The 14,708-nt window shown below is 40.5% G+C and overlaps 1 protein-coding gene across 4 annotated transcripts in view; it reads left to right on the forward strand.

The window, feature by feature from the left end:
- The first annotated feature begins 535 nt into the window (after window positions 1-535).
- Window positions 536-14,708, forward strand: part of LOC140511973 (uncharacterized) — a 146,657-nt gene continuing 132,484 nt past the window's right edge. For 2 of the 4 annotated variants that reach the window (XR_011969737.1, XM_072621315.1), the window contains exon 1: window positions 536-967. Coding sequence is in view for 3 of the 4 variants with exons in the window: in XM_072621315.1 (XP_072477416.1) it covers window positions 706-967 (262 nt within the window). In the remaining variant the exon portion in view is untranslated. The remainder of the gene's footprint in view (window positions 968-14,708) is intronic. The other 2 variants (XM_072621314.1, XM_072621316.1) reach the window with 1 other exon arrangement.

A 14,708-nucleotide genomic window follows, 5' to 3' on the forward strand; every position in this document is an offset into this window, starting at 1 on the left:
ACTTTCAGACCTTGAACTTTACCGTCTTTATAGCATATAGTACATCAGAAAAATGGCTCACATAATTAAGGACATAATTAAGGACAACCTGAAGAACAAGCCTCCCGTGGCCTGCTTCCTCTTCCTACTATCAGACACCGTCTACGTTCTACCATTATTTGGGTCATGAAGTCTTGTCTTCAAGAATCCTTTTAAAATGTTAAAATGCAAGTACTCCTAATAGATGCTAAACTGAGGGGTGAGGAGGAAACAGAGCCACAGAGAACAGTGAACAGAGGCCTGAGGGAGACGAACAGGCAGAAGAGATGAGACGAACTCAACGAGTGAGGCACGCAGTTGGACAGAAAGATTTTTTCCCCTTGGCCTTTTCCAGCTCTCAAACCTCTGGTGCTTAGGACTTGAGCGCAGGGCACACGACAGGAGGGCTAGATGGAGCGAAGGCAATTGGGCAGGCTTTCGTAGGGGCACTGCTGGGCAGAGGCAAGCAGTGTAGTCCCAGGCCGGCCTGCAGGGGGTGGTGAGGGCAACAGTTGGGAGCGCTCTCCGCCCAGCCCTGGAAAGGAGGAAGAGGGAAGGAGCTTAGTTGCCAGTTGGTTGGGTTCTGGGCTTTCTTGCCTCCTCTAACTCGGTGGTGGCTGTGGCCCTCCGGGATTTGGGGACCCGGCACAAAAAAGGATCTGGAGAGAGCCCGAGGTCCGTGCTGCCATGAGCAGCCCCCGGACCCTGCTGCTGCTGCCTCTGCGAGGACCAGTTCCAGCTGCCGGGCTCCCGTTCCGGCTTAGGCTCGGACTCGGGCTCGGACTCGGGCGCCTGCGGGCGCCGATCTCCGGCTGCGCAGCGTCCCGCCGGCTGGGGACAAAGGTTGGGACCCGCGGGGGCGGTCCGGGGAAAGGAGAAGGATGCGAAGGGCCGCGCACAGTGCGAATCGGCTGCGCCTCGGCTTTCTGGGGAGACACGGCGGCTTCAGGTAACAGCAGGACAGCCCTATCGGCCGCCCGGCCTGCCTGCGCCCTGCCTCGGCCGCCAGGCTCTCCATCACCGCCTGGTGCTGCAGGCTTGGATGGAGCCCGGCGAAACGCAGGGGCAGAGCTCGGTGTGCCCGGCGAGGGCGCAGGGCTGCTGTCCTGGCGAGCAGGGCCCACAAAGTTCGGAGGCTCCTTCCCCTACAGCTGAGCCTCACCCCCGTACCCGCACCCCAGCCTACGGCCTGCGCCTTATCATTTCCCCTGTCGGGAGAGACAGCGTGCATTTGGCAGAGTCCGCTCGCTTACCCAGTTCCTCTCCTAGAACTGGCTTCCTCCCTTTCCCAGTAACGTACCATGCGCCCTGCTTTTAGTATGTTTTTCTGTTTGGGATGTGTGTCTGTGTTACTACTACCCCGTCACCTTGCCAAAAGCTTTCTTTCTCTGTCTCTATCTCTTCTCTGCCAAGTCAACAAACATTTAATTAAACATTTACTGTGTGTAAGGCACTGTGCTAAGCTCTAGGGGTACCAAGAGAGAGAAAAATAACCAGTCCGTGGTCTCAGGAAGCACTCCATCTAATGGAGTGAGACAACATGAATTCTGTGTGTGTGTGTGTGTGTGTGTGTGTGTGTGTGTGTGTCTCACTCTGTCTCTCTGTCTCTGTATGTCTCTGTGTCTCTCCCTCTGTCTCTGTCTGCCTCTATCACTGTCTCTGCCTCTGTGTCTCTCTCCGTGTGTCTCTCCCTCTGTCTCTGTCTGCCTCTATCACCGTCTCTGCCTCTGTGTCTCTCTCCGTGTGTCTCTCCCTCTGTCTCTCTCTGTCTGTCTGCCTCTATCACTGTCTCTGCCTCTGTGTCTCTCTCCGTGTGTCTCTCCCTCTGTCTCTCTCTGTCTGTCTGCCTCTATCACTGTCTCTGCCTCTGTGTCTCTCTCTGTGTGTCTCTCCCTCTGTCTCTCTCTGTCTCTGTGACTCTGTCTCTGTAACTATGTCTGTTAGTCTCCAGCTGTGCCTCTCTCCCCCTCCCCACATTCACTCTTCTTAGGACTCAACAGGAATGCTAGGCTCAAAATAGTGGAGTGTTATTGTAGCACAGTGGGGGGATTTTTGTGTTTCATTTTGTTTTGGGCTTTTTTTTGGCTAGGAGTAGGACAAGTCTTATGCAAAGAGAGTAGACATATTGTACTAGAAGAAGGAGAGAATGTCCTTTATGCAGAACAATCATATAAGGCAGAACTGAGGAAAGAACTTTGTGTATGACCTTTGAAGTAGTGTGTGTTGTCAGAAAAATGCCAGGATTGCTTCATTAAAGCCCTTTTTTTCTTTTGACAATAAGAGGAAGAAATCATGTCAAGAAGTAAAGCACTGTTAAGAACAAAGAGACTGAACTGTCAAAAGGGGGTGGGAGAAGTGTATATGTATATACATACACCATTGTGTCCTGGCCATTTACGATTATTGTACGTAGTACTAATTATTTACAGATGTTAGGTCAGCATGTCAGAAGATTTATGATTTCATTGGAGCCCAGCACTGATTCAGTTCAAAACTTTCTCTGTCTTAGAAGATTGTTATAACTGAAAGAAATAAGTATCTTCACTAGGTGGCTACCTTTCAGGTGATGGACCTGGCCAGGTCCTCTGGATACCTTTTACTTAAAAGTTTTCTAGCCTGGCAAGATTTTTGACCTCTTGCATTCACTGGCACAATCTTCAAGAATCCAAAGTTACTACCACATTGGCGTGGCGTTGGAAAAAGAAGTTAGTGGTTTATTGAGAAGTTAGGCCTTGGAATATTGATTTTATTACAGAGATTTTCTAGTGAAATGGGAAGGATTAGTGAGATATAATTTGGGGACAGAAACATTTCTCTGTACCAAGCTGCTAACTGGCATTGAAGGGCAGCTACATCTAAGTTATAGGAATAGGTCAGGGTAGGGAACCTGTGGCCTTGAAACCACATGTGATCTTCTAGGTCCTTGTCCAAGTTTTACAGAACAAATTCTTTTCCTAAAAGGATTTGTTCTATGAAGTTTGCATTCAATCAAAGGGCCACACCTGAGGACCTAGAGGGCCACATGTGGCCTTGAGGCCTCAGGTTCCCCACCCCTTGGATAGCTGGTTGGCCCCGTTTACAATCTTATGAGTGTTGACCATACTCTCAAATACCTTAACTACTTTTGGCCACTGTGATGTATAATTCTGCCTAACTATATGTATTCTTTTGAACTTGAGGACTTTTTGGTCTTCAGTAATCCTTTATTCAAATGTAGAGTCCCTTAATATTTTACTGAGTCATTTCTGGTATCCTGTGGGAAAAACACAGAAAGATGGACTAAAATAGGGTACAGATAGTTGGATTTGGAAGTAGTTGAATAGTGAGAAAGAATAGTCTTTAATACATCAATGTCATTTTGGAAGGATGTCTCTAATGGAGTATTCTAGTGATTAGTCCTTGTTCTTATACCTTTTAATATTTTTTTTATCAATGGCTCAGATAAAAACATAGATAGTATGTTGATCAAACTCGGGGATGGCGTGAAGCTGGGAAGATAGCTATCACATTGGATAATAGAATCAAGACCCCTAAGATTTCAGCAGGCTAAAATGACTAAATCTAATAAGGTGAAACAATATGGATATGGGTAAATTTAAAGTCTTGTACTTGGATTCAAAAATTCATTTAATAAATATAAGATGAGTGTGGCATGGCTAGACAAAAATTCCTCTGAAAAAAATATTTAAGGGGAGATTTAGTAGACCTCATTATGAGTTAACAGTGTGATATGGCCACCAAATAAGCAATAAGATCTTAGGTTTCATTAAAATAAACATAGTGTCCAAGGCTAAAAAGGTAATAATCCCACTGGACTGTGCACTGCTCAGACCTCATGGGTTGAAGGAACTATGAGCGTTTAATCAAACCAAGAATTATTTATAAAGTGCCTGTTATGTGCCAGTCTTTGCCAGGCCTAGAGGCCTGTGGGCTACCCGAGTCTTCCCTTACCTCTATCGGAGGTCTTCGGTTGGCCAAACCGGATGCTCGTATGAGAGAAAGGACGTTCCAGAGTCGAACAAGGGTTGAGCTTTATTTCAGGGTCTAGTTACAAGGGGAGGGGAATTCTTCCTTAGGAGGGAGCGAAGAATCTCCCAAGGAGGCAAAGATCTTACAATAAGAGATTGGAAGTAGAAGTGTAAGTGGGGAGAGAGGGGGAGGGGAGAGAAGAGAGAGGAAAAGCGGAGCCTTGTGTCCTGTCCGCTCCGCGCCCCTCTGCCCAAGAGCACTTTCAGGCTTTCCTGATCCTACTTAAACTCTCCAGCAGCATAGTTTGCATCTGAATACCGTGCTGTTAGATAACAATAGTGTGCCCAGATCCGGGACAATCTCGAGGGCGGGGAGAGCTCTCTCCCATCACATTTCTCACGGGAAGAGGCGGAAATACACGAGATAGCTCGGTTCACCTCGATTCCCAGTCGTTTCCTGGGGGGGCCTCGTGAGAACTCTAAGATTTAGAAGTTCCCACCTTTACCCGCCCGAGACTGTCCACCTGGAATTGAGCTTCCATCCCCAGCAAGTCTTCATGCTAAGTGCTAAGGATACAAAGAAAGATAAAAAATAGTTCCTCCTGGCAAGGAGATCACAGTCTAATGGGAGAGACAGCATGCAAACAGCTGTGTACAAACATTATATATACCGTCTCAGAGGAAAGATGCTAAGATTAAGAAGGACTGGGAAGCTTCTTCCAGAAGATGGGACTTTCGGTGAGACTTGAAAGAAGCCAGGGAGGCCAGAAGGTGGAGATGAGGAGAAAGAACATTCTAGGTATGAGAAGGTGAAAACACTGGGAGTTGAGAGAAAGAGTGATATATTTGAGGAACAGCAAGGGGACCAGCGCCACTGCACGGTGGACTAGGTGTAAAGGAGTAAGGTGTAAGAAGATTGTGAAAGTAGGAAAGGATCAGGTTAGGAAGAACTTTAAGAGGCAAACACTGGGTTTTATATTTCATTTTGGAGGTAATTTACAGACAATGGGGTTTATGGAAAAGGAGTCTATACCTTAGAAAATTCCCTTTTACAGGTTATTGTTTAACCAGATGAAGAATAGACGGAGGGAAGTTAGCTGGTACAGTGCATATATAACCAGGATGATGTCAGGAAGACCCAAGTTCAAATTTAGCCTCAGATCTTTATCAGTTATGTGACGCTAGGCAAATCACTTAACCGTGTTTGCCTCCATTCCTCATCTGTAAAATGAGCTGGGGAAGATAAAAGCAAACCCCTCCAGTGTCTTTGCCAAGAAAGCTCCATATAGAGTCACAAAGAATAGGATTCAACTGAAAAACATCTGAACAGCAAGAAGATTTGGGGAAATTTGAATAAATTCAAGTATTTGAAGGGCTGTAACATGGAAGGGAAATCAGACATGTTTTGCATAATCCCAGAGTCCACAAGAGTGAAGAACAGGTAGAAATTGCAGATAAATGATTTGGAGTAAGATATCAGGAAAACTTCCTGATAATTAGAATTTCCCCAATATTATGGGACTGTACTGCTTTATTCCCTTTCACTAGAAGTGTTTAAGCAAAGGCTGGTTGACCAATTGCAAGATAGAATGTAGAAAGAATTCTTGTTTGGGTATGGTTTGAACTATGTAACTTCTGATCTCATTCTATCATTCTGCGAGTCTAGGTAATTCAGTCATTAGCATGGAAAATGCTAAATTAGTGGTCTAGAGATTTAGATTCTATCCCTGAGTGCCACCCAAATTAGCTAGTGTCTAAAGTTCCTTCCAGATCTGACATTCTGTGATTCTAAGAGGAGATGGGGAGTGGCAGTATCAAGGGCAACAAATAATTTAACTATGGATCAAGTTGACAACTGAGAGAAGACACCTAACTGAAATGGGACCTGGAAAGAAGGGAAGGCAAATGTACTTTATAGATGAGGAGAGTTGGGTCCTAAAGAGAGAGATGAGCATATGCCTAATGAAGCAACAAGTATTTACTGATGTGTCCTATGAAATGTTAGAAACTTTGCGGGATGTGAGAAAAGAAATCTGAAGGATTGTCCTTGCCTAGTTCATTTGCATGTACCGATTTGAACTCTTTGAAACCAGCTAGATGTACCTGGCAGGTTTTTTAGTTGTCTATGGTTTCCATTCCATGGCAGACATTTTTTATTCTTTCTCAGTCAGATCATTCTCCGTAGAAGGAAAACAGATAGAAAATAAAATTTCAGTACTTGGCATGCACTGCAAACAATCCTTTATTCAATATTGCTCTTGCTTCCTTCATAGCTTAAAATTTTTTTTCATTATCTTTTGTTTTCACTAACAAGCTCAGATTCTTCTGGGATTTAGTATTTCCTGGCCATTCTTATAGGACTATGTTATTCTTTTGTATTTGTCTTCAGTGACTTGCCTTTATTTTCATCTTCTATACATGTCGTTTTAAAACCTTAACTGATCAGAATTCCTTTTGCATCCACATCAGGTTCATTAAGTTGGTGTCTTTTATTCTACTTTGTTGTTCTTCTTCAGTCATGCCTGACTCTTTGTGACCCCATTTGGGGTTTCCTTGGCAAAGATACTGGCATGGTTTGCCATTTCCTTCCCCAGTTCATTTTACAAATGAGAAAACTGAGGCAAACATGGTTAAGTGACTTGCCCAGGGTCATGGAACTAGTAAGTGTCTGAGGCTGGATTTGAACTCAGGTCCTCCTAACTCCAGGCGTGTCACTCTATCCACTGAACCACTTAGCTGTCCCTATTTTTAGTTCTAGGTGCCACATTTAAGGATGAACATGCTAGAAAGTATCTAGGAGATGGGGACCAAGAGAATGAAGGACCTCAAAATCCTATTGATTCTTACTACCTGTGTGACTGCAGAAAAGTCCCTCAGTCTCCTCGTTCTCATTTTCGTCACCTATAAAATGAAGGAGCTGGACCAGGCCGCCTCTAAGGTCCTTTCCAACTGCAGATTTGTACCCCTCTGATCATATGACACAGAGCCTTTTCAAGATTCATTCACAATACAGTCAGCATCAAGGAAAGAAGTCATTCTAAGAAAACCAGAAAGTGATGCAAAGGACCTCTGAAGGACAATCCATGTTTTGTTCTGAGGAAGCAAAGGGAAATTTTTTGGTTGTGTTTTGTTTGGAAGGTGATGAGCATGAGTCACACTGTGTTTGGAATCACAAATGAAATTAATTTATTTGTTCATATCTCTACTGAAAGGATAGGGTCCTTTCATGTCTTCAGCTGGCTGAACCCGTGGAGCATCCTTGGCCTAAGGCAAATGAGGATAGGGACGCTTCAACCTGTAATGCTAATGCGATTAAATATTTTCCACACTTATTAATGGGCCTGCCCATTTAGGGAAACTTGGTTAGGGGAGGTCCGCACCTTTTGCTAATTTCTAATGAGGCACTGGTTCTCAAGGGTTGTGATGCTCTCTAACTCTGAAGTGTATATACATTCTGAGGTGAGGTTTTACTTTGGGGCTGGCCAGATGAGACTCTAGGAAGCCAATAAGGAGCCCCTTGGCTTTGAAAACCCAGATAGTGATGCTTCCCTCTCTGATGACTGTGTATGTATGATCAGACAGTTGGTTTTGTCTGTTGATTTGTGATGTGTGTATTGCTTATGGTCAGGCAGCTGGAAGCCCTGTCTTTTGATCTTTATCTCCCTGTTTGTATTTTCTCGTAAGTTGAGGATGCTGACATTTTCCCCTGAACTAAGTGAATGATATATGTACTTGACTCCTCAAAAGTTGCCTATCCTTTTAGAAAAGCATATCACAGAACCTGTGTCAGCAGGCCATCCTGGATGTGTCAGGGTGCTTGCTTTTACACAGCCTCATTGAAGATGTCCCTTTTCAGTTTTATAAAGCAAAATCCTTTGTACTGTGAAGAAAGGGCAGAAATAGCATTTCCATGGAAACCTCCAAATATTTAGGATTGTAGACTTAGAGCAGGAAAGACCCTGGAAGTCATATAGTTCAACCTCCTCATTTTAGCAATTAGGGAAAAAAAACCCTAAAACTCAGAGAAGTGAGATTACTTATCCCAGAATACACAGGCAGAAATGGCAGAGCCAGGATTTGAACCCAGACCCTAACTCCACATGGAGTATGGTTTTCATGGCCTGCACTGCCTGCTTTGAAGATAAATATCATGTCTACCCTAAGCTTTCTCTAAGCTAAACGTTCATCAGATCCTCATGGTGCACGAAGGCTTATAGAATCTCTTGATCAAAAAGTTCTTTCTCCTGAATCCCTCTTTTCATTTATCTCTAGAATCCTTCTCTCTTGGTTGATAGTGTTTTTCCTTGTTTTCTGCCTTACATGACCCCCAAACACCAGCAAACACCTTAAGTGAGTCTGTCATTTTGTTTTTGACACATCTGCCACAGAATCATAATAGTTTTTTTTTTTTAAAGTTTTAGGTATTTTTTTGCATCATCATAGTTCTCCCCAGTATTCTTCCACTTCATTTTTCTTCCCAGAAAGCTATCTTATTTAACAATAGTATTTTTAAATAAAATAAAAAGAAGAAAAATAACTGATGAATACATTGAAAAAGTGTGAAAATATGTGAAGTCTTATGTACTTATGGGCCTCCCACCTCTGCAAAAGGTGGAGGAAAGTAAGAGAGTTTTTCTCCTTTCAGAGCATGCTTGTTCTTTTATAATTTTGCAGCATTCACTTTTTAAATTTTTTATTTTATTTTTTCTCAATTACATGTAAACACAATTTTTTGACATTCAATTTTTAAAATTTTGAGTTCCAAATTCTCTCCTTCCCTCTTCACGCCTGTCTTGTAAAGGCAAGCAATTAGACATACATTACATATGTGCAGTCATACAAAATGTTTCAATATTAGCCATGCTACAAAAGAAAACAGACCAAACAGACCACAGACCAAAAAACCTCAAGAATAATAAAGTTTTTAAAATGCAGCATTCACTTTGGATTGTTAATGTTTAGTGTTTCTATTTACCTTACTGTAGTTTTTGTACATATTATTTTTTTGGATCTGCTTAAGTTACTCTGCATCTATCTATCTGTCTGTCTGTCTATCTATCTATCTACCTACCTTTCTATATGTGTGTATGTATATATGTATATATAATTATTATATAGAATATTGTATATAATATATTGTATGTAAATATGCACGTATAATATATATAATATATATGCAGTTCTACATAGAGGATCATTTATCCTCTGTAACATATTTTAGCATATAAACTACAAATTATCTTACCAGTAATCTGTTGCTTATACTCATGAATGCAGAAGTGCAATCATCAGATCAAAGCATTAGAATTGTAAGAAATCTCAGGACTCCACATCTAATCCAATCCCTTCATTTTACAGATGAGATCATTGAGATCCAGAGAAAATTAAGTGACTTGACCAAGGTCTTACAGATAGTAAGTGGATGAAATGATGTTTTTTCCTTGCCTTTGGTCTTGTGGTCAAACCAACTCAACTAATTCCTTTATTTTCTTCTCTGAGGGGAACTAGTGAAGCAATTTCCTATTAAACATTTTTTAACACTTTCTGGTTTCATTTTAAATGAGGATATCATTTTGGATGTTGTTAAATTTATCCAGTGACTTGTCAATCTCTTGATTACTGGATGAAGATCACACATTAAGAATGTCAACAATTATTTTGATGTTTGTAGAAAATCTAAGAAGTATGTCATTCTTGGTGCCCTTTTCTGCCACTTTGGAAACAGAAAAAGGGCTGCACAAGACTGTTGAAGTGTCATGTTTTTAATCTATTGGAGCATCCAAAAAAATTGATCACCAAGTGATCAAAATTCTAGTGATCATCCCCTGCATAGACTGGTTTTCAAACTCAGTCACTGGTTCAGTACTTGAATATTTTCTAAAGCTTTTAATATTTTTGGCATAACCTTCCAGAAACTGGAGTAGGGACCACAACGTGGAGACAAAGTCTCTGGCACAATTTTCTGGCCCCCATGGCTGGATCTCATGCCTGGGTCCTGGGTGCTTCACCTGTCATAGGCCTAAGTAAAGGGTGAAGACTAATGCGTTACGAGGATAGAGGACCTTTGTTTTCTGTTTGAAGTCTTTTCATGGTTGACTAAGAAATCATTTGGTCCAAATGTATTTCCTTTAAGTTTAATTTTGATCTTTTTCATTCAGCTTCAGGACAATTAAAACATTCTTTAGTGGAAAAAATAAAAATCTTTTATAATTTGATACACTTAAAAATACAAGTATATCCTCCTTAATTAGCAGTATAGTTTAAACCTCTTTATTTTTGAATTGCCTCTGGTAGGGATCAGCATATGGTGAACGTTTGAGTGATCCATCAGTCACAAAGTTGTCTTTGTTCTGATTTTTCTGATGTCTCCTCTCTTCTGTTTTCAATGCATTTTCCCACTGTTCCCACGATCTTTGACAGATCCACTCATTGTACCCTTCCTGAGTTTGTGGGACTAAGAGCTCCATTTAGTTGGCACCTTTTATTAACCATGTTGGGATAAAATCCCAAATCAAAATTGTCCTCCCTGTACATCTCAGATGAAAAGTTTCTGTTCTCAGTACAGCTAAAGGGATTGCTTTTATTACAGGCTGGTGGACAAAGTTTCGTAAAATACTAATGTGAAATCACAGCTGAGTGCCAGCTGTCCTAACATTCCAAAATCTCCTGGAGGAAAGAGCACATATTTATCTACCCACAGAATCCTATGTTTAAATTTAAAACAGGATTTTTCTTCATATATTTTGGTTGTTTATGATGTTATTTGATAAACCAAGTTATAGTTATGTCCACATGTTATGGTCAATAGAGTCTCCAATTGCCATAGCAGTGAACTGAAATTCATGCATGGAAAAAAGAAAATCGTGTGAAAATTGTTGCAATATTAATAGAATACAATGAACTCTGTATTTGATCATCTGTTTTTACAGAAGACTTTGATATGTAATGGATATCCAGGGTTTTTTAACGTTTGTAATTAATATAATCAAAACATTTAATAATAGGTACTGGATTTTTCTATCATTATAAAATATATTTGAAGCTAATTAAAGTTTTGTAGCTTAAGAAATCTAACCAGATTACTATCAAAATGTATTTTAAAAATCCAGTATTGCACAAGTGATGAGATGAAGGAGAAATTAAGGGAACCTATTTTGAAATTAATCTCATGACAATTTGGTGGGGTGTAATCTTTAAAAAAAAAAAAAAACAACTTTCAGACTTTGTTCTTTCAGTACTGCCATTGAATGCAATTTAAAAGAAAAAATTGAGTAATCTAGCAGAAAACCAGTCATGTCAGATTGAGAAAGAGAAGACAAACAGGAAACTTTGTGAGTTTACCCTACCCTCTTATGTTATCAAGTTATCATATCAACGATAAGTGTGTAGGTAGCAATATATCTGTAGCTACGACACCAATCCACTTTCCAATTGAACTACCGTCTTCATCATATGTAACTTTCTTCTCCCACCCACATGCTTTTGTATAGGAATATACATAGAATCTGTATACTCCTCACTTCTACCTTCCAAGCCCTGTTCAGATCCCATCTCCTTCACAAGGAGGGTCCTCCACTTGGTAGCTTAATCTCTTTCATAAAACCGCTTTGTCTTAGTTGCTTTATACTGTACACTTATTTACCTGTGTGTATGTTGTATCCCCAGCAATGGGATATGTTAGTTTTTGAGGGTAGGGATTATTTTGGGTTTTGTCTTTGTAAATTCAAGTGCCTGGCACAATGCTTTGCACGTAGTAGGTATTTAATAAACCTGTTGAGTTGAATTGAATGAAAAATTAAAATTCACAGCCTGTGAGTTAGTTAAATATGTTATCTTATATTGGTACCATAAAGTTTGAGTTTTCAGAGGCATTGCTTCCTTCAGAAAATCTATTTTTATTATTCTGTGAATAGGGAAATTCATAAATATTATAAGGACTTGCTGTGTCTTGGGGGGTAGAGCTTGGAATGCCCTCTCCCACTAAAAGGCACCAGTTCTGACTTTGGGTTCAAGCCTGTGACCCTTAAACAGAGGGGTCAGGCTCTTTTCCTTATTATCTCTAGATCTTTATGCCCTGCCTCATGAACCCTAGTAAAAATAATTTAAATCTTAAAACACAGCTAAGTGGCTTAGTGGATGAGAGTAATGGACCTGGAGTTAGAAAGATCTGAGTTCAAATCTATCCTTAGACAATTCTTAGCTATGTGACTTTGGCCAAGTCACTTATTCTCTCTCTGCTTTAGTTTTCTTATCTATAACAAGAGATAATAAAAGCACTTTCCAGGTTTCTTGCAAGGATCAAATGAAATATTGGTAAAGTGCTTAGAAAACCTTAAAGGGCTATTTAAATGATGATAATGGTGATGACAATGTTTGGTTCATGTCTAGAGTCTCCTCAAAAGAGATTTGAAGCCCTTCCAGAAAGGTTTTCCATATACATTATTAGATCATGTTTAAAGTAGCTATTTATTTCCTCCAAATAAAAGAAAAGCTTAGAATATAGAAGACTCATATACGTAAATTGACATAGACTAAAAACATGATACACAACCCATAACTCACATTGCATTTTCCCAGAGAGTTTATACTTAAAAGCAGAACATTTAATGAGACTCTTGAATAGGCACCTCACCTTTGCTCTAGACTACCTAGACATCTCCTTCAAGGTCTATGTCTTCTAGCAAACCAAGCCAGGGCTTGAGCTCATCTTCCTTTCAGAAGTCATCTTTTCCTATAAGAAGCATTGTTTTAACTCTAGGGGTTACCACCTGCAGTATTGCAAGTGTTAACTAACAAATCCTGTAACTCCCTAAACTCCAAAAGCAGCCACTTCTGAAACATTTCTGTCATGCTCAACCTATGCTCAGAGAAAGAAATTCGAAGTAGAAGAGGCAGCTAGGAGCCTATGTCCCATGCTCAGGGTCAGGCTTTTCTAGATGGCACATGCTCTAGCTGCTATGCACAAGAAGCTGCCATAGATGACAGGGTTAGAGGAAAGAGGCACCCCTCCACCTCTTATAGAAAGTCTGAGACAGCCTCGGAGCCCCTATATACTCTAGAGAGAAAAGAAGGGATAAAAAAATGCTCTAAATCACTATTGATTAGAGAAATGCAAATTAAAACAACTCTGAGGTACTACCTCCCAGCTATCAGATTAACTAATGTGACAAAAAAGGATGATAATGTTGGAGGGGAAGTGGGACAACTTGGACACTAATGTATTATTGGTGGAGCTGTAAACTGATCTAACCATTCTGAAGAGCAATTTGAAACTATGCCCAAAGGGGCTATAAAACCATGCACACCCTTTGATCCGGCAATGCTACTACTAAGTCTGTATCCCAAAGAGATTGTTTTCTTTAAAGTGAGAGGGAACCTATTCGTACAAAAATATTTATAGTAGCTCTTTTTTTTTTTGTGGTGGCTAAGAATTAGAAATTGAGGGAATGCCATCAATTGGGGAAGGGCTGAAAAAGTTGATATGATTGTAATGAAATATTATTGTGCTATAAGAAATAACAAGCAGGATGATGTTAGAAAAATCTGGAAAGACTTACATGAAGTGATACAATGTGAAGTGAGCAGAACCAGGAAAACATTGTACACAATAACAGTAATATTGTACGATGCAGAATTGTGAATGACTTAGCTATTCTTAGCAATACAGTGATCCAAGATAATCCCAAAGGACTCACTATGAAACATAATATCTGCCTCCAGAGAAAGAATTGATATTGTCTGAATAAACACTGAAGCATGCTATTTTTTCTCTCCCTCTTCCTTCTTTCCTTCCTTCCTTCCTTCCTTCCTTCCTTCCTTCCTTCCTTCCTTCCTTCCTTCCTTCCTTCCTTCCTTCCTTCCTTCCTTCCTTCCTTCCTTCTTGAGCCTTCTAGCACAAAATGACTAATATGGAAATACTGTACGTGACTGCACATGTATAACCTATATCAAATCGCTTACTGTCTCGGGGGGGGGAGAGGAGGAAGGGAGGGATTGAATTTGGAACTCAAAACAAAAAACAACAAATGTTAAAAATTATTTTTACATGGAAAAATAAAATATTTTTTAAAAAGGAAGAAGGGATAAAGAGTGGAAGCTATCTCTCCCTTTAAAATCTACCAAGTGGGCTTCTCTCCCTGCCCAGTGATCAGTAAGGAGATTGCTTGGTCATCTCACAGCACAAGTCCTTTCAGAGCTCTCACACATGTCCCTGGAGCTGCATTTATGCTCACCAGTTGTGTTCTAGCCAGATTAAATGGTGGCAGGAGAGGGGAGGAGGTAAGATGGGGACCCCCAAGTACAATTGCACTAATAATAGAGATCCTCCTATTTACTCTGAGACTATCATTTGCTTTTCATTCCAGTACCTTGATTCATTTTTATTGGCTTAATACTGGAAAAACCACAGTGCCCTAAATACAAAATATCAAGAGTAAAACAACAAAGTCCCTTTGTACTATGTTGCTGACTTGGGAAGTATAAATATTTGAAACTATTCATCCTCAAGTAGCCAAGATTTCTTGTAGTCATATCACATAAATAAAATTGAAATCTCAGTGATACATATTTGCAACTTGGATGAAATGCATTAGTTTTCTGCCTGTTGAAATCCTACATATGCCATAAGGCTGACCTCGAAGACATCGTGTATGAAGTCTTTCTGTATCCTTCTCCAGTTAGCAATGGAGATAATCTTTCTATCTACAGAGTTTGTACAGAATT

The sequence above is a fragment of the Notamacropus eugenii genome, chromosome 6 (genome assembly GCF_028372415.1).
Source record: "Notamacropus eugenii isolate mMacEug1 chromosome 6, mMacEug1.pri_v2, whole genome shotgun sequence".
Classification (NCBI taxonomy): Eukaryota; Metazoa; Chordata; class Mammalia; order Diprotodontia; family Macropodidae; genus Notamacropus; species Notamacropus eugenii.